Below are 25,229 nucleotides of genomic sequence, written 5' to 3'. Positions count from 1 at the left end.
TCAAACAGTTGCTTGCAAGGGCACACACACCTATTGCTAAAGATCTGTGCCTCTGGCATGAAAGAGTTCTGAAGATTATATAAAGTAGGCATTTCGGTTCTAAATTGCATCAGACTCCACAATCTAATTTTGTAGATAGTTTTAGTCTTTCTGATGACAGATTTTCCTTTGCATGGTTTAATAAAGACTGAAAATAATATTTCTTTAAATTTCATGTCAGATTCTGTGGCAAACTGGACATCTAAAGGTTCATGTTGAATATGCTCAGTATATGCCTTTTCTTATCTGTAAAAGAGTCTGAAACAAAAGTCTTGGTTTCTGTCCCCCAACATACAAAATAATATGTGAAACAAAAAAAATCTTTAAAAAGTTTTACTTACATAGAGGAAAAAATGAAACTAAAATCTTAAATTAATGTTTGCATTATTTTCCAGTTGAGGAGTTGTGATAATGTTGTCTCCAAAGACATATTTTCAGTTTTTTTAGCTGTTGCTAAGAATAGTTTCCTTTTGCCTCAGTTTTTCCTTCCCTTATCCAGTACTAGCAAACCAAGACATTTGGTTCTCTGCTTTCTAAAGCACACCATTCTAAAGTTCATACTCTGCTTAATAGCCTAGAAATACGCCTAAAAAAAACCCCAGGATATTTGTAAATAAAATCACACATTTATTCTGCCAGTTCTATGTTTTGTCCTTTTTTGGTTTCCTGGGAGAAAGTGTGGCAGCACACTTTGTCTCAGATTTAATCAGTACCTATTCCTCAGCAAACATACTCTTGTCCTGTCAAAATACTGCATCAAGCTATACCTCCTCTGATCTGTTTAATCTAGATAAATGTTATAAAGGCTTTTTGTCTTTTCCCACTCCAGACAGGTAAGATTATCCATAATGGGGACTGTACATTTTGTCTTGGCAAAACTTTACAAGATCCACAGTTGATGAATAGACATCCGCTCTGGTCTGAAGTGTTACTTGAAATTAAATAGGCCTAACAGTAAATTAAATACATGGCTACACAATGGAACTACTTAAATTTCCTTTGATATTTTATAATTGTTTACCTTAGTTTATATTTTCTCACTTCTCCTTTATCAATGCCACTAAGAAGAGAAGTTATCACGATATGCCAGGGTCTTCTCCAGCGTTTAGAACACCTTAGCCTTTTTTGGTTTCTCAAGTTGCTGCCTAATTTACAAATAGCTCAGTCGTGTGCAGTGTGCTCTGTGGTGAGTCTGCACTGTGCTTGCTGGGCTGGCTGCAGGGGAATCCTTAAGCAAAGCAGTTGAGCCCTGCAGGGAAGGGCTTGGCTGGCTGAATTACTATAAGGGGTTGTTTTACCATGAAAGGACAGGTTGCTTGAAAGCCTCAGTGAAATGAGAAGGGCAGCCCAGAAAACAAATCTGAGCCAACAGCAGTAATAGTAAATACAACATCCTGTTGTATATTTTATGTGCTATATCTACAGAGAAAAGTGTGATTATTCTGTGGCAAGAAAGTCACAGTTTGATTTTACGTCTTGGATTCATCAGATAAACCAGAAACCTCAGAGTCCTGAGTGTTTATCTAAAACTGTGGTGCTATGTTTGCCCTGCACATGTGTCCTACCAGGTTCAGAGACAGATCCAGGAACCTCTTCCAGTGGCTCTGCCATTGCTGCTCTACAGAGCAAAAGTGCAGAAAAGCACACTTTCAGTATTCTTTTTTCTTGGTCCCCCCTTTGAATTTCCAGGGCCTGGGATGAGCTCCCAGGCTTGTGAATGTGAAGTAAGAGAGGGATTCCTGAGAATGTGCAGGACCTGCATCTTTAAAGTACCCCAGACATACTCAGCTGGAGGATAGGGAACTAGCAGTCTTGGCTGTAGCTGTTTATACAGGTTGGGCAGAATTTGGAAAGTATTTGTAAAAGAAATTTGTATTTCTGTTGCCTAAAAGTCTTGAGTTCCCAGCCTTGTGTCCTCCAAGCCCTTGTTACTCTGCTCTGCCTGATCTGAAGCTGTTCTGTCTCTTCCTTGCCCCCCTTCACCCCTACCATTTGTATCTGCATTTTGGGATTGCTTGCTTTTGTTAGCTTTCAACTGATGGACAGGTGTTTTATTTGCTCCCATGGGTTTGAGAAAGCAACTTTCATTGGGAATACTGCTGGGGGTAAAACTTGAGAGGCCTCACAGAATCTGTTGGTGTAGATGAATGCTGGGAAATAAGTTTTTTTGTTTTTTTGTTTTTTTTTTTTTCCTGTAGAAAACCTGCCTGGTCTCTGCCTGCCTTTTTCTTTTCTTTCACATCAGCAGCCAGAGCCTGCAGGCTTTTGGGTTCACGTGCTGCTGAAACCCAAGCTCCTGGGCCTTGCTACAGAACTTAAAAGGTGTGCCCAGATCTTTCTCCAATGTCAAAAACATCCATTTTATTTTATCCTGGAAAGACTAATTTTTCAGGTTTTATTTTTTCCTAACCTTTGTTCCCTATGGAATGAAGAAAATGTAAGAAATGTAGTATTTCCAGTAGATAAAATTTTTGCCCTCCCTGTCTCTTCCCAGAGATAGTTTGTTTGAAAAATACTTTGCAGGACCACCACTGTGTTTGTAGAGAACATTAAGATAAATGTGTTTATAGATAAGCTGTGTTTAGAAACATATGGTTATTTTCATCAGGATGATAGGAGGGCTCATCAAAGTCACTTCAGTCTCTACAACTATAGCTAGAAAAGGGAATTACTTTAGTAAATCCATGGTTAGTTATGTAAGCCTGCTTGCATGATGATATAGTATCTCAAATGCATACTCTTGGTTTTTTAACATAATTTACTTTTACGATTTTCTACCTATTGCTTACTCTTTGTAATTCTGATATTTTTATAGCATTGGGAAATTCTTAATTGCCAACTGATTTATCCTCTGTTAGGGACTAAATGGGCAGCCTTTGGACTTCAAAGGGCATTTAGATTGCATTTGCTGCTTGGATGGGCCTTTTATGGAACTTCTCTTTTGCAGAGTTGTAGGGCTACAGACAAACAACATGTCTGAATTTTACTCTTATTACTTTTAATTTGTTTGCTTTGTTGAAGGTGCACACAGATGTACATGCAGTTTTAAGGATGTACTATATTCATTATTTTTCATTTTGACATAGAGGAACTGATTTATCACTAACATTTGTGCTAGCACAAGATGTTTGTAAATGGTACTGATGTCCTGGTGGTATTCTACATTTCTCATAAAGGATAAATGACCAATCAAGAGTGCAAAGTTGTTAACAGCCAAGAGTAGACAATTGTATGCTGCTGGGACATGTTGAGACTTGATAAGTCCCACTCCCTGAAGATAGAAATAGTACACTAGAAATAGCATAGAGGATAGAGGAGCAGCTCCAAAGATACTTACTTTTTAAAAAAATATTTTTTTCTTAATTATGTTTGCTAGTATGGCCCAAACATTAGTTAACATTAGTTAACAACAAGCACCCATTGTGCAAGGACACAAACATAGTAGCAGACATCTTTTTCCCCTAAAGGAGAGCAATTTCTCTGTGATTCTACTCTTTGAAGTATTTTGTGGGTGGAGCATGCAGTGCCTCCCTGGTTTCTTTTGTGATTTAATTAACCAAGAAGACGCTATGTGCATGGTACTTTCCAAAGCTGATGTAGTAAATCTTTCCTAGAGGACTTAAAACACAGTGGGATGTCTCACTGTGCTATTTGCAGTGGCTTTACTCTGTTCTTGCTTCAGTCAATGACAAAACCTCCAGGGAAATTAGTGAGGATCCACATCCAAGCCAGCTCTTATTTTCAGGATCACAAAGTGCAAGGGAATGTCTACAGAGATGGAAGCTAAAGAGTTAATCATGTTGGTACTGTAACAGGTTGTCTTCTGACAGTTCCAGGAGATGACTGCATATGTTTTTATTTAGATACTCTATAATTATATAGACTTTCAGCTGTTTGGGCCTTTTGGCCCTTCTGTAATGTGTGATGAAGATTGTCTATTTAAAAAATAGGGTGAAAGCTTAGGTGAGAGCAAATGGGTTGCTGAGTTGTTTATCTGTGCCACCCCAAAAGGGAGGAGTGACCTTGGTGTAGATATTGTAGGTGACCTGGGAAAGATGGGTAAACTTTATACCCATGGGCCATCATGCTTTGCCAACTTTTGCTGCTCATGAGAGTGGTTCTTGGCAGATTCCACCATCTGCAGCTGATGTGTGCCATTGATTTTGGAAATTTAATCTGGGGTAAGTATATTAATTATCTGAACAGACAAATACTGAGTCTGTAGCCATTTTTTGGGGATACAGGCATAGGTAATTGTTTTTGTATAAAATAGACATGCCCAGCCCATCTGTGTATAAATTCCATTATTAATTAATTCCACAGTTATTAATGACAAGCTCCCAGAGCAATAATCTCTTTCTATAGGAACATTTCTTAAAGTAAACTCAGTTGTTAGTCACTCACTTTCATTTTCAGAACTGTAGTCCTCTGGTAATTAAGCATGGGACATCAGAGTTTCTTAATGAGTGACTTGATAATGTGACCAGGGATTTGAATACAAGGCACTGTGTGAAATTATTTAGTGCAGATTTGGAGTCCCTGCTGCTGTTAGGAGTGCTTGCATTCCGTCCCCAAAATATGGACTTTGTAGAGTAAGAATTGTCAGACTAATCTGGTGGTTGAATTTGTCCCAGACTTTTTTTAATGTTCTGTGTTGTGGGATGGGGATGCAGAAGCTTTCCTATGTGTGCATTCTGCAAATACTAGAGGTATAAAATGGCTATGACTAATAAGGATTCTTTATTATTTCTGTCACTTTGCTGTGGAGAAAAGTTGCTGTCTAGGTTTTTTCAATGTCTGTGCAAATGTGCATACCTGGGCATTCAGTGCTGAGGGAAACCTTTTCCTAAAGTGACAAGGAAGGAATCTGTAATATTCCAAACATTTTATTTTGTCCTATGGGCTAATCAAGGGAAACAAGTGCCACATTCCAGCTAGAAGCTACATGACATATTTATTTAAAATAAAATAAAAGTGTCAGATAAAAAAGGGATTTTCACACACTTCTCTCATGTGTTTAGGAATAACACTGCTTCTCTTATAGTTATAGAGGCATTTTCATCTTTCTCAAGGTGATTATTTCAAAAGAAGGAATTGTGCTATTTGGTTTTTCTTTCCTTGTCATGTTCAGAGTCATCTGTGGCAGGGAAGGCCGGTCTGCTGTACTGCTGTAGCCTTTGTGGAAGCTGAGGCAAATCCAGGAGGACCTAATGCATATCCTTGTTTCTTTGCAGGATTGTTCTGTGCTCAGGGAGGTATCCTGTGGGTATTTCTGAGGCTTTCTCTGAGCAAAGCCAGCATGTGCCCAAGTTCATCTCTGTTAAGCAGGGCATTCAGCTGTGTTCTTTAGTTCCAATGATGTCAGAATTAAGCATGGAATTGTAGAATGGATTCCTTTGGGTTTTTTTCACAAAATATATATTTAACAGGGTACAGCAGTGTGCGGTCATGCTTTTGGGAAGGGCATGTTTTCATTAGGGAAATAAAGTAGTAGTTAATAAAAAAATTAATAGTAATGTGGATATGTGTGCCATATATGCACAAACAGAGCAGACCTGGGGGGATTTTGGTTATTTTTTTGGACACAAGTTGTTTTACTTCGGAGAGAATTTAATGGAAGAAACTGGAATGAAAATAATTGAAACCAATGGTATTCCTTTGAGCAGGATTGGTGATGGCTTCAGTGACATTGGTGGTTACACAAATTCTTTTACAATACCTTGAAGGATGCAATCAGAATAGCAAAGGATTAGACTCAAGTGCAGTGAGGGTTGACTGGCTGGAACTCCCAGTTTGCAGCTCCCATCTGTGTTTTGGGCAGTGTTTCATGCTGAGTCAGCTGAGCCTGCAGACCAAGTTGTCCATGTGAAGAAATGGCTCAAAAGCCCCTTGGCTCAGAGGCTCTGTTCATGAGCAGTTCCTTGTGCTCATCCTGCTGCCACTGTTACTCCCCAGCGGAAAGATCAAGTCCTTTGTTAGATGGTTTACCTGCTCCTACCTACAATTTTTGTATTTGCAGGCAGGTCCTTCCAGGCCATGTACTTTTATTCTGTTGCCTTGTATGTTGCTCTAGAGAAGTTGGAATGAACATTCTGGGGCACCTCTTTTGGCATCACAGCTGTGAGGTCTCTTTACTCTTTGGCTCCAGTCCAGAACAAGCTGAAGTCAATGGAAAGATTTGAATGCCACTGCTTCTTCATGAATCAACTGTACATAAATGCTTGATAGAGGTACACCAGGAGCATGAGAGGAAAATTGTCCTTACAATGACTCTTAGCTTTGAATGTCTTTTAATAATAGTTTCTCACTTTTATCAATACTTCTCAAATAGAGTGTTTTGGTTTTTTTCTACATTGAAATCATTATTCTTATGTAAGCCTGAAATAACTCAGTTAAAATCAGGATGTATGTTACTCAGTTGATATTATGGCTGTTTAAATCTCAGAGTATGAGTTTTTATAACAGTGCTGCTATGTTGTTTTTTCTTTTCAAGATCTTGGTCTGCTTCCATGCAATGAAATGAAAATGGTTTCATTAATTTCTCTTATAGTGCTGGAGCTTACCAGTAAAACTAATAACCTTTTTTTAAGTCTTTATTTTTTTCAAGAGCATATTCATCAATCTGAAAGGTAGAGTAGTAGGAAAAAAATCCCTTCCCTGAACATGCACAGAACAAGTGTGACAGGCTCATGTTTATGTGGGTCAGGTTACAATCTGTAAATGTTTGAATGACCTTACATTCATATATTTGAATGGGAAAATGTATTAACCTTTTCAGAAGAGAACACTGTTGTCTAGAATCTTACATGAAACCTTTAGAGTTGTGTTCACAAATATTATGCACATGGCTGTTTAGGATTTAAATAGCCATGGAGTGTCTGATGTCAGCTACTTCCCCTAAATGAAATACTCAGGACATGTACACCTGGTTTGGAGCCAACTGGCTTTGATTTGCTTCCTTTTCAAATGCCTTCATTCATAAGTGAGCAAAGTGATCCTCATGCTGTGAAAAAGAAACCTAGAAGTACATGGTGAACACAATTTTACACAAAATAAGGACACATCTTCAGTTTTTCACAAAGCTCAGTAAGTTTTATCCAGCTTCCTATAAATTAAAGAGAAGCTTCCTATAACTTAAAGAGAAATATTTCTTCTGACTTCAGTGGGATTTTGACTAAAGCCTTATTTACTACACTGCATCAATGATGGGAGCAGCAGGAGCCTGAGGGATGGAAAAAATCATGGATATTTGTCCAGTCCTCGCCCCTGGGAAAGACCTGACTGCCACCAAAGCAGGGGATTAGTGCTTGGAGACAGTGACTACTGCAAGGCAGTGAGCTCAGGGGGATACAGAGCTATGGTGAATGGGAACTTCTGTGCCACTGCTCACTCCTGGGAGCCATCAAATGGACAGAAACATGGGCCCCCGGGGCTTGTGAAAGTGGCTGCTGGAACAAGGAATAAGCTGGAGAAAAAGTTGATCGGAAGTTTAAATCTTTGAAGAATTCAAGGTTGAATAAGTGTCTGGGGAAGCATAATCTGACTACCTGGAGGCATAAAGCTGTGTGAAGAGTTTAAATGTAAGGCTAAGTGTCAGGAATAGAGATATGCATTGCTTAGCAATGGGTCCAAATCTCCATTGTGAAATGTGCATATAAGCATGGGAAAATATGTATCTAAGTGCTCTTCACTCTAAAAACAGGTTGACAAAGAAATGACCTCTCAGCAGGGTGTCCATTAAGATAAGGACCAGGTTTTCTGTACTGAGCCCTTGCTGTTGCACATTGCAGACTCAAGTTCATGGTGACCATTCCTTGTCTGAGGAGAAAGCTTGGAGATGCTCTTACAGTCTATTCTATAACCTCCAGATACAGTTTGTCTCCTTCTCTTTGCTTTTGGGTAGTTTATAGGCTGGCTGGTAATTTTTGTTTTCTTAGCTGTTTGGTTTTCTTTTACCTCTACTTCATTCTTGATTTTCTGCTGCTGGCAGAATTGTCTGTGGTGCATTTCCCATTATGGTGCCTCTCTTTTGGTACCTTTCTTCAGTTCCAGTTTGGTGTTAGATCCTACCATAGGATTTTAATGAGTAGTCCAAAAGCCCCATATCTAATGGGGCTTCATCTGAACAAAGCTGCCACAATGTCTGCACAGTGTTTCATAGGATTTTTTAAAACTTGATACTTCTTAGATTTGCTTGAAGGTTGTTATGACTATTTTACAGCAAGAGATAACACTTCTTTCTGGATAGGGAAGTATGGGAGATTGGATTTAAGGCTTTTTGTTAATATCTGTTAATTCTAAGTCCAAAGGTGTTTAATTTAGCAAAACAGCTTAAATATCAGCATGTGTAGAGGTTTTTATTTATCTTCAGCAGAACACTGATCAAGTTATATCAGACTAGTTACTTTCTTTGAGAAAGCTGATTCAAAGAAGCTCAAAAGTTGAGAAGCTTGCATGAATTGTCTTTCATTTTTCACGTTCCTCACTGTCAGAAAATTTTAAAGGCTTTAAAATATTTCCTGTGAATGCTTTTAGTAAAGAAATTTTTGGCTCCAGTCTGAACTTGTTTTGGCATTTAGTTTGATCACCTTCATATGAGTAGCTTAAATGTTTATTCCTTTCAGAATTTCAAACCCAGGCACTGTATCTGAACATGCTGGACAGTGAAAGTTTCCTTTAAGAGGGGTTTTCATAGTGTGTGGCAAAACTACATTGCTAAAGGGGACCTTTATTCCAGGACTTATTGCAGGGCTTTGGGAAGCCAAATCCTTCAAACCTGTTTAGTGTGGAAGCAGGTCAAACTCTATAAACTAAATTCATGTTGTTAACTTTCATGCACTCTATTGGCTGGGAATTAAGCTTGTGATATAGGGACTTCTGATTGACATAAATATTGTAATTATTCTTGAAACAACTAATGCCAGTGCAGAAAATTGGGAATATATTTTCAGTTTAAATCCAAATCCAAGGTGGTTTCCTACACACTTCCTTGTACATGTGTTCTTAGTTAAAAACGCCATTTTCTCTCATCCAGTAGCTTTTGTTCTTGTGCTTTAGGGATGCAGCTTCTTGTTCTTAGAAACATGGAAGGGTCCCAAAATTAAATTTGTCTTGATAGTTCCTATTGATGTAAAGATACTTGTTTATGCAGGATGGCTGAGGCAGAAGTTGCTGTTACCAATTATGATCCTAGTCTAATAGTGTACTGAGAATCTCAAAACATCATCTAGTTTCATGGGTTGAGAGCCTGGGGAAGCGCTCTGCACCTTGCAGAAGAGCACCAACTTGTGTAAATTCACTTGTCCTCAAAGAATTTCTAGCCCAATTTTTTCTGTTTACTTGGAGATTCTGAAAAGGACTCAACTGTGGAAAAGTTAAAATGTAACTTTGCCCAATTACTTCCCAGAAAATTCACACAACAAAGGTAATGTAGGTGAAAAGTGTTGACAGAGCAAGTGTTTTAATTAAAGAAGATCTTCTTCAGCTAACAAACAGTTATGAAATTCGATTTTTTCAAAATTTTTCTTTCTTTTTAGGGTGGAAAGAAGTCCTACATTGGGCCATGTGGGGGCCGCAACTGCAGTGCTGGATGCAAATGTTTTCCAGAGAAGGGTGCACGGGTAAGTTTGTTTACACTAATATAACTTGTCCTTGCCTCTTACCAATCTTTTTAGAAATAAATGAATAAATAAACACCATGTTAATATGTGTAATTCTCAATCTAATGACCTCATGAAATGACAAATTATGAAGACCAGCTGCATTTCAAATGTCCCTGGCCAAGATTTCAAAAGCTGTTCTAAAGATTTACAAATGGCTCACTTTGTAATGAGTCTTCAATAGAATCCTATTTCTTTATGGGATCTGAGCCCTAGTTCAAAAGAAGTCAGATGGTTTTTAAGTAGATTACAACAATTAAAATTAGGAAAATCAAAGTAGTGTGGGCTTCTAGTACAGATTTTGCCCAGGCATTACTGGAATAGCTTCTGTTTATTTGTGGAAGTGTTTTTGATTTGTGTATTTGGTTGTGGAGGAGTAATAACTCAAAATGGATCTAAGCAATTCCCTTTGAGGAAGTTGGTTGTGTAGCTAAAATCTTTCTCTCCAAAGTCTTCATTTGAAGAAGCCAAATGTTTAAGCAAGATTTCTGTAAAAATCTTTATTTCTTTTGCTTTTATGAGCAGACTACAACTTATCTTAATGCAGCTGCTTATCTCCTCTCTTAGGGGAATGCAGTAATTGATTTCACTCTGCCTTCAATTGCAATGTTAATTTTTGTCCAGACACCATCTACTTAATGTTTTATCTTAAGCTCTAGAGCATTTTAACATGTATTAAAATGAATCTTACAGATTTTGCTTTTGGAGATGAAAGGAGGAAAGAGCACACAGTAGGTACTTGAGGAATTTGAAAGGCTTAAAGAGAAGGGAAATAATACAAGTTGTCTTGTTTAATTAATCAGCTGTACTTCCTGAAATCATATTGAAAACTCATCCTCTGAGCAAAACCAAAAGAAATTAAGTATTATTTAAACACCAACAATCCTGATTTTTTTCCAGTCTATTTTAGTGACACGATATGTGTATATGCAAGGCATTACTTTTTGGGTTGAATTTAGGAAAATGTTGCCATTTAAAAATGATTGTTTTAAAAATTATGTTTTTTCTAATTACAGACAGAGTGTGAATGCTTAATTGATAACTGGTGATGTGTTTGCTCTGGAAATATAAAAATTCTTTTAGTAGATCTTGTGGCGGAGGGGAAAGCATGTCTAAACAGATAAGCAGAAAAACTTAGCAAGGAAGTTCTGAATATACCCTAGAATATGAACTAAAGTGAATTGCTCAATACCTTTGTGATTAGATACAGTAAGGGACAGACCTAGTTTGGTTCTGGAACACAATATCCTGTAAATGCTTTGACCTTTAGACAGCAATGAGCATCATTCTTCTGTCTCTCTACATTCCTTGGTCCAACTTGATTGTTTGAAGTGGCCACAATGCTGTTGACCTTGCAGTTTGAGCTCTTGGCATCTCTTTTGTTAAGATGTCACAAAGATTTTAGGCTGTTTTCATTGCTGACCTGAGAACTCAGTTGGCTTTTAGCTTATTTCTTATGTGACCTGTATGGGTTGAGCATTTTCAGTCCCCCAAACACGTATTCCATCCTGCTGAGACCTGTCCATGGAGTGGAGTGTCTGCTACAAGTGGTAATCTTTCCCTTTTACAACACTACTTCCATCAAGTGTGCTGAGCCCTCCTGACACCTTCTTGGACATCTGCAGGCAGCTACTGGAGGCCTGCCATGCCTGAGGATATGGAGGTGACTGGCTGAACTGGGAAGGGATGGTGTGATTATGTATCCTGCAGCACAGCTTGTTTCTTGCACTGTACAGCCTGAGGCTAATTCCTTGGCTTCCTGCCTAGCTGCTTCCCCACTGCTGCAAAGCCTTTAAGTTCAGAAACAGAGACAGGACTTTGTCAATGCCCTGAATCCATATTTTGTGTAAAAAATGTTTCAGCTGTCAATTTTCCACAATTAACCAGATCAGAATAAAGCTAAGCTTTCTTTTTGAAAGAAGAAAATAGCTAAAAAGCACAAAAATGACAATAAGCTGACAGCTTAATGAAAATAACATAGACAATGTCCTTAAATGTCCTCCTTGAATGCACTTTTGATCAGATCAAGCTTTAAATTTTTTATTTAGGCAATAAAAATGTAAAAACTGCCTCAGACTACTTGATTAGTAAGAGATGTTTCTAGAAATGGGATGCAGATGTGTGTAATCCACAGGTGCCCACATTTTTGTTTTTGCTATAGACTGCTGCTGTATGTGCAGGATATATTAAAAAACACCACAAACCGCAAAGAAACACCAACCAACCAAAAAAAAACCCACCCCAAAACTCAACAAACCAGTATAATCTCACTATCTGTAAGACTGACCTTGTTAGAAGAATCTCTATGCAGTGAGTCAGCAATTTGTGGAATAATTGAGATTCTTTTCTGAAGGAAGGGTGGTAGAGTGCTTCTCTAGCACCCCTTAGGGAACTCTCCTAGCAGTGTGGTAAGGCACATCTCCTAAAAGCACAAAATTTCCCTTCTGTTGTCTGAATGCTTGCCTTACATTTGAAAAGCAGTAATGTTACCTTGTACCAATTTTAGGCTGTGCATTGAATCTTGATATGATCCAATTTACTGTGAGGGCTGCACAAGGAGAAATCTGTTATGGAAGCATTTTCATCTTAGCCAGTGATTCAGAATTGGTTCTTTTATCTAATGATGAGTTAATGAAAAGCCTGTCTCTGTGTAATTCAGTGGCCAAACTCCTGGCCATTGCAGCCATTCTCCCCTCCTTATCAGTTTTTGTCTTGTAAAGATGTGTGAGTAGCAATCCAGTGATTTGTGCAGAAGTCCAGTTCTTCATGGAGAACTGTTGTCTTCACTGGAGGCTCCCAGGTAGGACCTTGTCTGGGGGTTTTCTCAGAGGTCAAGTTAAAAGGTTAAACTGAGAGTGTGGCTCTTACTACTGAAGTGCTCAAGAGGATATCTACACATGGGTAGATAGGGTAACAGTAGATATAATAGCAAGTGAAGCCCAGAAACCTAGGAGTTTTGGATCTGGTTGTTCCCCTAAACTGCTTTGCTAGAACTTGTACTGATTTTGATATGAAAGTTAATGTAATGCTCTGCAAAGAGCTTCCCAGAGGCTGCATAAGCCCTGCCTAGCTGGAGTCTCTAGGTGAACGTATGCATCTTCTAAATCTCTTCTAAATGAGAGTGTCCCTACTCTCATTTTTCTGGCCAGCTGAGATACCAGTTATCCAGCTAAGGCAATTTGAAAGGGAATTCTGGTGTGATAGTACCCAAATGAACCCTGGTACATACAATTTTTTGGGACAGGAGACAGTCTGAACACAAACTTACACTGAACCCACTTTTGCATACAAGACTTACATACAGTCATCTTTAGGAACAACAACTGATGGGCAGAAAAAGTGCTTTATATTAAATTATGAAGCACAAGAGGAAAGGTGAAAGAAAATCAAACATATTAAATAAAAAGTTAAATGAGGAGGCGAATGTAAATTCTTATACTAGTTCCTATCCTAGTGCAAAGATATGTTCAGTTTCAGTGCAGGTGAGTGATCTCCAGCTAGAAGATTTTTGGGACTGTCAGAAGAATTTACTGTGTTTTAAAAAGTGTTTTTCATTCCACTTGCTCACTGTTTGTCCACAGTTTATGGGCAGGGATAATGCTGCTGAGAGTTTCATGCTGTATTGGTGGCTGTCTTGCTAAGAAATGCTCTGCAGATAAGTCAGCAGGGAACAGGAGGCATTTTTCATACTTTCAGAGTATCAAGAAGCACTAAATAGTTGGCTGCCTGCACAATTTCATTTTGCAGCTCATTTTGCATTTGTTTATAATAATGTTGGCTTTTTTGTTTTTATAATGTCATCAACTATCAAACACTCACGAAGATAAAGTAGCAGACCCAGTCTTTGTTGCAAGTATACCTTCTCCTGATGCCTGTTCACTTATCTTGGAATTTATAACAATATTAGAGTTTGTTTTAAACTTTGCTCAACATGTGCTGGAGCTAATCTTTTGGGTTTTTTCATTCTCCCCCACCAAAAAAGAAATTAAGGAACAACAATTTTTAAATTGTTTCCAAGGCTTCACAAACTACTCAGGAGAGGCTGTGTCCCAGGCAGCTTTTACAGCTTACAGGTGCTGTAAATTGGGAAAAATTGGTATTGCTAATTATATATTTTTTCCCTGTAATGTGTAATCATGTCTATATATATATAATATGTTCTTTAAAACCCATTCAAATTTTATTATATTATCAATTAGAAAATTATTAATGGCACTATAGAACCACTTTTCTGTCTCAAAAAATATCTCCACAGAGACTGTTTCTAGCAGCTGGTGTGGCTGGAAAGGGGTGTATCTGTAGAATGAGGCAATTGGTTCTGGGGACATGGTGGACACTTTACACTGGTCCATTAAAGGACTTCTGGAGTGCATCAGATGTGCCAGGCAACCCATCCCCTGACCTGGTCCCACTCCAGCAAAATCCTCTCTGTCTACTCCTTGACTACACCACAGGCTGCAGCAAAGCACTGTGAATAGGAGGAATTGACTAAGATTGAGAGATTTGCTGAAAAATGTGGTTGCTATCTGAATGAAAGGTTGATGTGCCCAGAGACACATGCAATGATTTTTGTGAAGTTAAAATGATGACAGTAAATGTAGTGTAAATTATCTCTGGGCAATCAGTTTTTGATAGAATAACTGTGGTATTCAAAGAAGCAAGAAAAGCTAGACAGATCCTCAACATCCATGCAGTGAACAGTGTAACCTGAGGTCAGAACTTTGGATGATTAATCTAATTGTTATCTAACATAAACTAATGTCGCACTGGCAAGAGATCTTAGATTAACTTTTGTCTGGAACTAATCCCCTCAACTTAATGCTGGGTGTACGAAGTGTCTCTCTTGTGATAATTAGTTGAAGATTGGTTGACCTTTCTTTGTTATGAGATTGTAATAATTATAAATGGTATTGTTAATAATGTTTGCTGATTTCTGCTTTGGCTGGTTAATCACTCTCTTTGGAGCAGTCAGAGATTTCCTGACAAAGAAACACAATTTCTTTGAAAGTGTCGACTCAACAAAATGATTCTTTTTTTGCAGAAGTGCTTTACACAAACATATTCGCTGGTGACAAAATTCTTTAATGCTGTTGGTTCAAACTTCTCTGTGTTTCAATGTGGCTTCCTACTCCCTGGCTTGACAAGCACTGTGGGACATAGTGCTGCCATTTGGATACCCATGGCCTGCAGGTTGACCAGTTAAATTCAAAACAGACTGTGGGATGCTGCCATTTCTTTTAAACTGACAATGCCAAGGTGTGAGCAGTGCTAAATGCGCTCACCATGGATTCAGGTACAAGTAATAGTGGGATTGTTATCTGGTTAGTTTTGTAAAGATAGACTATATGTAAATAATGTCTAATTCTTGTTCCAGTTCCCTTCTGGTTAAACATATAAAATGCCATCATTTGGTTTGAGAAGAAGATTATCTATAACATTGAAAAATGTTGACCATCTGTTTGCTGTCATTAAGAAGTTCTGGAAATATTTTGGAAGAAAATGAGGTAATAGTTAAGTCAAACAAGTTACGTGCCAGCTGCTTTTTTTAACAACTGCCAAGGTTTGTTTTTTTTAAAGTAATAAAACAAACTTTGCCAAATGTAGCATTAAACAATTATTGTACATGTCGTCCTGACTGAACCTAAATACACTGAGCTTAGCTCTCTAATGAGAACCATGCCAAATACTAAAGCAGCAGAAATAAAACCAAACTCATTGCATTTGAAAGGGTTCCTTATGCAATGGGTATCAAGACAAAACCTGTTCCTATGTGCAGTCTTGCATCATCTCTTTGGGAAGACTTTTCATGGGGACATGAAAATTTTGTAGAATTCAGTATCAGTAACAACTGTGTTGAAGCAGGGTGACCATGGAGGCTCTGGCAGCAAACCCTTCTCTGTGATTTGGTTTGCAGTTTTGTCTGAGAGGACATGTGTACTAAGGGAGACTGAGTATATTCTAGGAAATATATCTTGTTAAGAAGATTTCCACAGCTTTCAAAACTAACCAGGATCCATGGCATTTCTGTGTCACCAGGGTGGGTGAGGTAACTCTGTGACCTGACACTGTTTTTCACTCTGCCTGCAAGGGCAGCAGATTTTGTAATTGCAGTGGGGACCTCTGAAATCAACCAGAACACAGGTCTTCAAGCTGTGCTCCACAGAGCACTTCCAGATGGCTTAGAAAAACCCAGTGAAGATGTGTCACTGTTCAAGTAATTGTGCTCCATGTGAGCTTTAACCCAGGATTTTTAAGTCTTTACACTGTTTGGGACGCAAATTGGGCATTTAAAAAGCTCCTTTTTTCATCCTCCAATACTGTGAGTTGTCTTAGTTTAAGAAGTTGTGTAGTTTCACTATATCAAGTGAATGTCCTTTTTGTTTCTGTTTTTTAGTCTGAAAGTTTCTCGTTTTCCCAAACTGAGCTTCTCAGAGGTGAGGTGTTACTGATATGGATGGAAGCTGAGGTGACTCCTAGAAGTTGTGCTCAGCTGGCACAGAATTGGGTTCCTCTGCCCTGTACTGTGATAAATCCTCCCAATCCAAAGATACTCGGTGATTCTCTGCTCTGCTGCTGGCGCAGCTGAGGGTGCAGGCACGTTGCCCCGGGAATGGGAACTGTATCATCCCTTGTTTGTCCCAGCTGCCATGGCTACCCCGGTAACCTGCAGGAGGAACGTGCTGTTCCCCTTGAAGGCAGCGCCATCACTCCCACTGATTTCAATTTAGGTGTGCAGACAGATGGGAAGGCAGAGCCAGACTAGCCTTGTCTCTCCCTCTTTGGAGCCTTGCCACGACCGACCTTCTGTTCTAACTTTGTATCTGTGGCACTTTCTCCAAGACCACAAGTGATAAGCTGTGCTGAGGATTTGCTCCATATGGACAAAACAGAGAGTTCAGGAGTTTCCTAGTACCGACCTCCTCAGCTTCCTAAGTACTGGAGAATAAAAGCATGTATCCAAATTCTTTCTTTGTAAAAATTGTCGTTGCCTTTCTTGGCTATAGAATGGAGACTTTGATGAGTCTGTGATGTTTCACTTGCCATGTAACTCCCTAGAACAGGACTAGCATCAACCTTTCGATTTCTCTTGTGTATTTATTTATTCAATCTAGGAGAATAATTGTAAATATTCTTAAAATTGTTTTCTGTCAGCCACTTCACCTTGAAGCCAGAAAGAAAACTAAGAATTTCTGCAGGAAAATAAACTCTCTAGTGTCCTGCCCAGGACAAGAAAAACAAATGTTATCGTGAGTCTTAGAAACATGTAATTGTCTGGTTGGGCTTTTGCCTAATAAAAGCTGTAGAATTTTGTGCAATTAGTCCTGCAATGCTGTTTCAGTTGAAGAGAGATTTTTGGTACCCTCTTACATCTGAGAAATGGCACAAGACTTCCCTCTCTAAGCATTTTATGGACAAGAAGGGGTAACCTATGTCCTGCCTTGAAATTACCAAATTGGCATTTTCTTCCAGCACATTCTATATTACTCATGTGCAGTACTCACCACCTAGAGTATATCTTTTTGTCCAGGTTAAATTTTTTTAAATACCTCGTTTTTGTCATGCCTCTTTCCTCTCACCTCACTCCAAAACTTGCTCATCTTCTAAGTGTGATTGGCTCAGAGTATTCCTGGTACTAATTATTTTTTAAGCTTCTTAAAATGAGAAGAGGTGCCCTTTGCAGAAACAAGAGTCTTTTTTAAAGAGTTTCCGCTGGCAGTAAGTGAAAGGTGTGACAGCAATTTCCAGTGTGATTCCTTGAGCAAGTCAGCCTTGGAAACAGAAGGATCACAGAACCAATCTGTGAGCAAGGCCCAGTTTGAGGAGATTTGGCTGACAGTCAGGTTAGCCAGTTCATAAGCCAGGAAAACAGCCAACAGCAGGGATTACTACAAAGCAAACTTAATTAGGCAACAGATAGGCAGGAAGTACGCCAGTCATGGAGCCTGCAGCCAGGGAGAGCACACAATGGAGGGGCTAAGCAGGCAAAACTGTGTTTGCAGTGGTAGGAGAGGCTGCAGTGCCAGTTAGTTGGAAGTAAAGCTGAATGCATAGGTGTCTCAGGCTACCTGTTTTCTGGGAAATATGTGCAGTATTTTTGGTGTGAGTCGTAGCTTTTCCTGGTAGGAGATGGGAGATTTTAGGAGAGAGGAGAACAGATTATACATTGTCCATCAGTGATAGGCAAGGACAATGGGGAGGTGCTGTCTCCTTGTGAATGAAGAACATGTGAACATGTGTGTTTGCTGGTGTCCAGCAAAGTGCTAGGGCTGACTTTCTGAACACTTGATGGTGAAGAAAATTAAAAACAGGAATAAAAGGGAATGATGGCACTTAAAAAAAAATTTAAACAAATAAAGCAACATCCAAATAACAGAACATAGTGGGAATAAGAGAAGAATTTATAACATGTAGGATACAGAGTGATCTGGCTGAGAATCTGGGTATAAGTGTAAATGGTATAACTTTGACTTTACGTAGTCAACAAAAATAGGAGGAATGTTCAGGTATTTGCCAGTCTCCTCCTTTAAAGCTATTGATTAGAGAAATTTTAGCTCTTGCTCTCTAATCAGTCATAAATCCATTGATAGAATAAGCATTTTTTTTGTGACTGTCCTGATTTGATGATTTGATGGGTGACATGTTAGGGTTACTCTTTGACCTTCTGTGGAATTGCCAAAATAGAAGACAAATTTGGAGGAAAGATGCAACATTAGTAAGAATAGGATACTGTGAATTGTATCAGGTATTGCATCCAGCTACTTGTTTTGGAAATAAAAACAATTTAGTAGTCTGAAAAGTAGCGTAGATGCAAATGTCCTTGTTTGTAATGAGTGATTTTTGGAAAGGTTTTTTTGTGGGTCTTTTTTTAAAAAGCAGTAGAGTGTTGCCAAAACTAATAAACAGAAAGTTAAAATAATTGCAGAATTTCTGGGTTTGATCCATAATAAAAACAGTACAAATAGTGCACAAGTTTTGAAGGACTATTAAGAAACATCTGGTTGTCAATACTTCTTTTAAATGATCAAAGAAAGCTGTCTGTATAAAATGACTCCGCGTGTGCTGAATTCTCAGTGTATGGTAAAGGAAGAATTTTTTAGTACCTGGTGTTTAGCTCTAAGGGTGGTGCAATTCTGCACTAAATTCTGTTTTTCAAGTTCTATAAAGCTGCTATCTCTTTAGACAGATCTCTCAGATTTATGTTCTCATCCATGATATTCTGCTGGAACAGTACAGGAGAGCTTGTTCTGCTTTATACCTGAGCTGTGCTCTTCACCTGCTCTTGAAGCTGGGATATATTTTAACAGTGGCAAATCCCTCTGAACACCAAATTTCTTTTGCTTCTATCTCTATTGCCAGACTGGCACCATCTGTCTACTTGTGTGTCTCTATTTCCTATCTGATTCTACAGAGTAAAAATTTCTAAATGAAGAGGGATAAAAAAAGAGAACTGCATCAGCCAGGGTATTCTTGCCATAGCTGTTTGCTGCAACTGCTACACTTAGGGAATAGATTTTGGTGTAGAAAGAACTCCAAGCTCCTGGAGTGTGCACATGCAGAGCCTGTGCTCTGGAAGGCAAAATCACTACATACAGCAATTTCATACTTTACCTCTGTGCTAGTCAGTGTAGGTCATGGAACTAAAGGATTGTTTTGAGTGTGGACATCCTGTCCCCCAGTAGTTGCAAGATACATGAATGATCCTGTTCAGTAAAGTGGGATGTCAGTTTTTTGTGTATAGTGATTTTATTATTTATGACTGGAACTCCTAACTGCACTGCTGGTGGTTTGGATTGATCAACACTGATGCCACTCTCAAAAGTGCAGAAACTGTAGCCTGAGCTCCTGGACAGAGACTCTGGGACCTGCCCAGCACAGTGGCTCCCTCTGGTTTGGAGTGGTGCAGGAGAGCTTCACCTCAGCCCTTCCTGGGGTCTCCATGCAGGTGTACCAGCAGCCTCACTGGGAACACTGGGTGGTGGTGCTTCCCAAATGTGTTGAGAACTGCTGACCCTGGCATCTCTGATTATCTAGGAACAGCTGGAATCTAAGTCAGGATGTTTTGATATGAGAAATATAGGCGATATGTATTTTCTAGAAAAATTTTAAACAAGTTTTGTTGCTTCTTTGTGTAGCTTCATTTCCCTTGATGCTCAATGTTGTGTGTTCTGAATACCTACATGATGTTGTTGTCTCATTTCCTTTATTGTGATGACTAATGGCCGAGGATCCAGCTGAGATGGGGAAGTCCTGCAGTGCAGGGCAGTTACAAACATACAGTAGGAGAAAACTCATGCTCCAAAGTGCTTTCAACTATCTGAGAATTACATTTGTTTTATGTTTCTTCAAGTTTTAGTTAAGAAATCTGTTGCTTACTCAAGTATATTTTCAGGAAAGTGACTTCACAGAAAATATTTTGATATAAACCTCTAAAAAGTTAGCTTTCTGTACTCCTTAATAAGAGACCTCTGAAAACAGTTAATCACTTCTTCTGGAATACATCTTCTCTCCAAACTTAGAGACATTGCAAAGAGAACAGAGCAGAAGAGGTTTCTTGTCTCACTTTAATTAGGGCATATCTTCCTAAGAGGACAAAATGTTTTTGGAAGATGTCAACCTTTGGAATATCCTTAGCTATGGAAATATAACCCAGCTTGTCTCACAGCAAATTTAAACTGAAGAAGTAAAGTCTGCATGCAAAATCAGGGCAGCAGGTGGTCATTCCCTGTATAACTCCAGCTGTACTTGAGTTGTAAATCCAAAAGCATTACAAAACTAGCAATAGGACACCCAGTGATTCCTTACAGACCTGTGTTTCTGGGACCTTAAAGGAAATTTTCCTGAGATGTAATGTTTTCTCTTGAAACAATAAATGACATAAGTGTTATCTCCATTTTTTTTCCAGAGCTGTGAAATAATTAAATTTCACTTGTTTTTCTAACATCAGGACTAAAACCTGAACTAATCTAGTTTAATCATTCCCTTTTCTTTTATCAGCTGGAATGTGCATTAACTCCTGAGAACATTTGGATGAATAGAAGTTCTGCATGCAGTGGCTGGAGTGTATACACTGGATAACAAAAAGTAGTCAGGGTTTTCTTCACAGAGTTGATGTAGATGCTGTATTCTGGATTATTCTTTCTTGCAGAATCACATGGCACATGTTCCACATTTAGATGTCTTAAGGTTTATTTCCTCAGTATCTGCTGTAAGCAGGACTTGGGCTCTGACACACTTTTATTGTGTTGTGTATCAGTATTATCACCCCCCCAGTCTGGACTGAAGAGGAAAGCTGGGTTCCATTGGTGTTATTGAGGGGTTTCCCAACATCTGTGAGAAAGACAGGATTTTAATTTTCAAACCTTTAAAGCAAATTGCTTTCAGGCTTCTAAGAATGACTGTTCAAATAAGCATTTATGTGAATTTTATGTGAAATCTGTGTTAACGGAAGCAATTTCAAGGGAAGTACCTCCTCATCTATTTTTCTTTACATTTGTTTAGAAGAGTTGTGTGAGTGCTCCGTATAGAGTTGGCAGGATGTTATAGCTGGAGGAAGTGCATTACTTTAAACTGGATCTCCTCTGCAAAACTGAGACTTTATTCTGCAAATGATACTCAGCTGGGACCATACTGAGTCAATGTCACATCTCAGAACTTCATCCTACTTCACTCAGCTCCAGTGCAGGGTTTTACCCTGGGAGGAGGTGTCAGCTCTGTGATCTGGCTGCTAGAAACACACACAAGTTCCTAAGGTTGAGTTTTTGATGAGATCAATTACTCTAGAGAGGTGAAGATTTTCTCTTCAGCACATGGACAAACAGGAATGGGCAGGAGAAAGGGAGGAACAGTGGCATTTTTCATGTTTTACAGTATCACAGTATACTTTGCCATGGAGAAAAAAAACAAGCTGTGTGTCCCTCAAGGATGTGGAAATTGAATGATCATTCCATCTTGTGCAGTAGTCTTCTTTGGAACCTCCAGATATGTGATCTTTTCCAGACCTCCTCTTCAAGCAGCACAATTCTGCCATTTTCCATACTGTCACTTGCAGTGCCTCATGAGAACTGTTTAACTGTTTAACAGGGGTTTGAGATTTTTATTGTTATTTCATAAAATGTCTTATCAACTTGTGAGCAACTTTGGTGCTGGTTGTACCCATTTTAATGATGTTTGAATTTTTAGAAACATCATTCTGTTCTTCCATCTTCCACTTTTTCCGTGAATACGTCTCTTGGCATAAGGGAAATTGAAGTGGGAGTGTGTTTCATTAAAAAAATAACATCCCTGTCAAATAAATCTGTACTTAATTAAATTTCCTCTGTTTTAACTGCAAATAGGAACAGATAACTGTGACAAACAAAAATAAAGAATCTTTAGGAATACTGACTTACCTCTGATAAGAACCATCTGGCCTATGCTTATTCTTTTTTTTAGCTTATGCTTTACTAACAAGTCAGCATTTGGTTCACATTTCTTCCTTCTACTTTGGGCTTGCCTAATAGATTAAAGATATGTGACTTGAAGACTAAAGCCCTATTTTAGGATTTTTAAATTACTTTTTTCTTATGTACTGAAAAGCATAAGGTGCAACTAGCTTTTGCCTAGTAATTACACGAGCACAAACAAATATTTGATATTTGTAATTTTTAATTTTGTAATTAAAACTGATTTGATAATTTCCCTATTTGATAATTGTTAAGAGACTAAAAAGAAAGGGATAACTGGTTTTCACATTGTTAATAGTACAGCTGTGGTTATTATCTTGATAGCCAGCTATGTTAATTGGGATTGCTTTCAGTGCTTCAGACTGTGGCCATAAAAATCTTAGATGACCTGGCACAATGACCTTGGAAAACAGTTTCATGTTCCTGTGGCTGTTTCCACTTCCATGTACTGCTGGTCCCAGCTGTTTGTCCCAGGGCTGTGTGGATGTCTGCAGAGCACAGGTCAGAGGCTGCCCAAGGCAGGAGTGTGTGACCTGCACATCCCTGCCCAGGTCACCCAGCTCCCTTCACTTTGCATTTCCTGTCTTTAGGAGAGGGCCAGCTGCCTCTTTTCCCACACTGCTTGTGCTGAGGGGCTGCAGGGGATCTTGGGTGCTGTGGTTCAGATTGGGAATGTGGAGCTGTCCTTTCCAAGCTCCATGGGAGTGAGTGTGGAGTTCTCCTTTAATGTCTACCCAAACTTTTCCAACTCCTCCAGCTGCACAGACACTGCACCTGCCTGCCAGGTGCCAGCAAAGCACAAGCTTCAACTTGGAGTCTGGTCAATATACAATGTTAATCTGTGTTATAAGTTTGCTGCTCAAAATGGCAGAGCGCATGGATGGAGTTTAGCTCAGAGAAGAGCCTGGCACCCTGTTTGAGGATAGAAATTCTCTTAGTAAAAAAGGCAACTTCAGGTCCTGATAACTCTGTAATTTCTGTTTCTGGCCACATTAGAATATTAGTTGAGTCATAGGCCCAGGCAATGAAAAATTGGCTTTTTGAATGGCAAGTGATCATGTTAAATGTAAGTTGATTCACTTCAACAAAGAGTTTAAATAATTTCTCTTATACTTCTCATTATTTTATGTGTGGAAATTTTGGTCTGAAAATAGATGTGAAGTAAACTGTGAACAGAAGAGTTATGAGGCTTTTATGTTTTCAGGGGATTTGTAGCTACTTTTCCATTCCCTCAACAGATCAGCCATAGAAATATCCCCTGTGAAGAAGCTGCCTCACTTCAGTCTTTGATTAATTAGGGAGCACTAGGGCCAGTGTGGTTTTAATATATTACTGGTTTGGTCCTATCTCATCACAAGGCCACACAAAAATGGTCTGATTTTACTGCAGAGGAATAGAATTGATACAAGAGATGGGAGAGGAAATGTATTGCCACTCACTTTTTGAGGTCCTTTTCTGAAGGAGAGTAACACAGAAATTAAAGATTAAATAGTACATTTTTAATATCTCAAAATTTTTGGCTGCTCTTGGTCCCATCTGAATTGTCTTCAGCAAATATTTGTGATTCCAGGCTGAGATTTTTCTGTGGGGATATATGAAGCAGAACAGCATCTTCTGTTGGTGTCTGCCGTTGATTTTTAAGTGGGTGATGTTCCTCTTTGCCAGTAGAAAGGAGAATGATGCACAGGGAACCTCTCAAGGTACTTCAGGAAAAGGCATCACCAGGTGAGAGGAGCTTGTGAGGTTGGACCTTTTCCACAGCTCTTTGCAGAGTAAACCCTTCCTCTGTTCCTATACATTACATTATTGGTGAAATGCATCAGGAAATGTTTATAGCCAAGGGAAGTTTGTACTAACACTGTGTCATGCAGCTAATCTGTTTGCATTCTAAAGAGAGAACACTAAGTTAGCTGCATTTTGCTCCAGACTCAAGTGTCTTATTAAATATTTATACATGGATTAGACTGTTTACTTTCCATCTCATACTATAGTTGTATTGGGAAGATCCAGAACACCTGGGATTTAGTGAAGTCTTAAGGAAAGTTTGCTTCAACTTTCCAAATTAAAAATTAGGAACTCACTGAATTACTGAGTATATGCAGGAGAGTTTTAAATCAAGAAATATCTGTTCTAGAAACATATTTCTAAAACTGTGTATAACCAAATCTTTGTGAATACCAGATCTTGATTTCACTCTATTCTGCTGCATTTCTACACTTCTCAGAGCAGTGTCAGAAATACCAAAGAAATACCAGTTTCTCCTGGTTTAGCTTTGCTGGAGGTCTGTTCTTTGCATTAGTGAAAACCAGTTGCTAGGATTAAGAAGTCACTTGGCCAACTTTGGTGATGCTACTTTAGCTTTGTGCAAAAAAAAGGTAAATGAATGGGATCCTGGATCACAGTATTTCCAGTATGCTGGCTATGTAAAATATTCTTTATATAAGAGTATATCTACTCTTAGTTTCCATATTAAGGTGTAACTACATGAGTGTAATTGATATCCAGAGGTAGAGATGAAGTGAGAACAGTTTGTCTAGGCAGAAAGCAGAAAGAATAGCCCAAACTTATTTTGCAGAGGATAATCCAGGCTCTTGGTGTGGAATTAACAGTTCCCTGTGTATTTAACAGTTGTATCTCCTGGAAGAAACATAAAAAACTTTAATGTTCTTTAAGCTACAGAAGTGCGAGTGAAAAGCTTCACTTGTAGAATGAAAGCTACAGCTAAACAAAGTTGAAAGCTGGTTATTTCTGTGTAAGTCATCCTAGGCTGTGCATTTTATTAGAGAAACTGGGGAGCACTACTTTTAAGCCATGGTTTTTGGTGTTCTATCTCATCTTGCCCAACACTGGCAATGTTGGTGCTGTCCAACCATTTCACAAATCAGCAAGAACTTTTCTGATCAGCACTCACCTCCAGCAAGTATCTGCTCACTTCACTATGAGATGTGAACATAGAAGACCTTTAACTCTTTCTCTTTTGGCCTGGGGTCTTGGGCAGCTTGGAATGTAAATGGCTTCTGAACAAATTTACACATTTGTAGGTCTAGTGCCCTTTGCCTGCTCCTAAATGTCACTGCATATCAAAAAC

At 38.8% G+C, this 25,229-nt stretch overlaps 1 protein-coding gene across 1 annotated transcript in view; it reads left to right on the top strand.

Moving 5' to 3' along the window:
• The window catches only part of COL4A6 (collagen type IV alpha 6 chain), a 108,295-nt gene that overhangs the window by 27,083 nt on the left and 55,983 nt on the right, over window positions 1-25,229 (top strand). The window contains exon 3 of the mRNA XM_059483062.1: window positions 9,576-9,659. Coding sequence (XP_059339045.1) covers window positions 9,576-9,659 — 84 coding nt within the window. The remainder of the gene's footprint in view (window positions 1-9,575; window positions 9,660-25,229) is intronic.

This window comes from Ammospiza nelsoni, chromosome 15 (assembly GCF_027579445.1).
Source record: "Ammospiza nelsoni isolate bAmmNel1 chromosome 15, bAmmNel1.pri, whole genome shotgun sequence".
Classification (NCBI taxonomy): domain Eukaryota; kingdom Metazoa; phylum Chordata; class Aves; order Passeriformes; family Passerellidae; genus Ammospiza; species Ammospiza nelsoni.
This window is presented reverse-complemented; position numbering and strand designations above follow the sequence as displayed.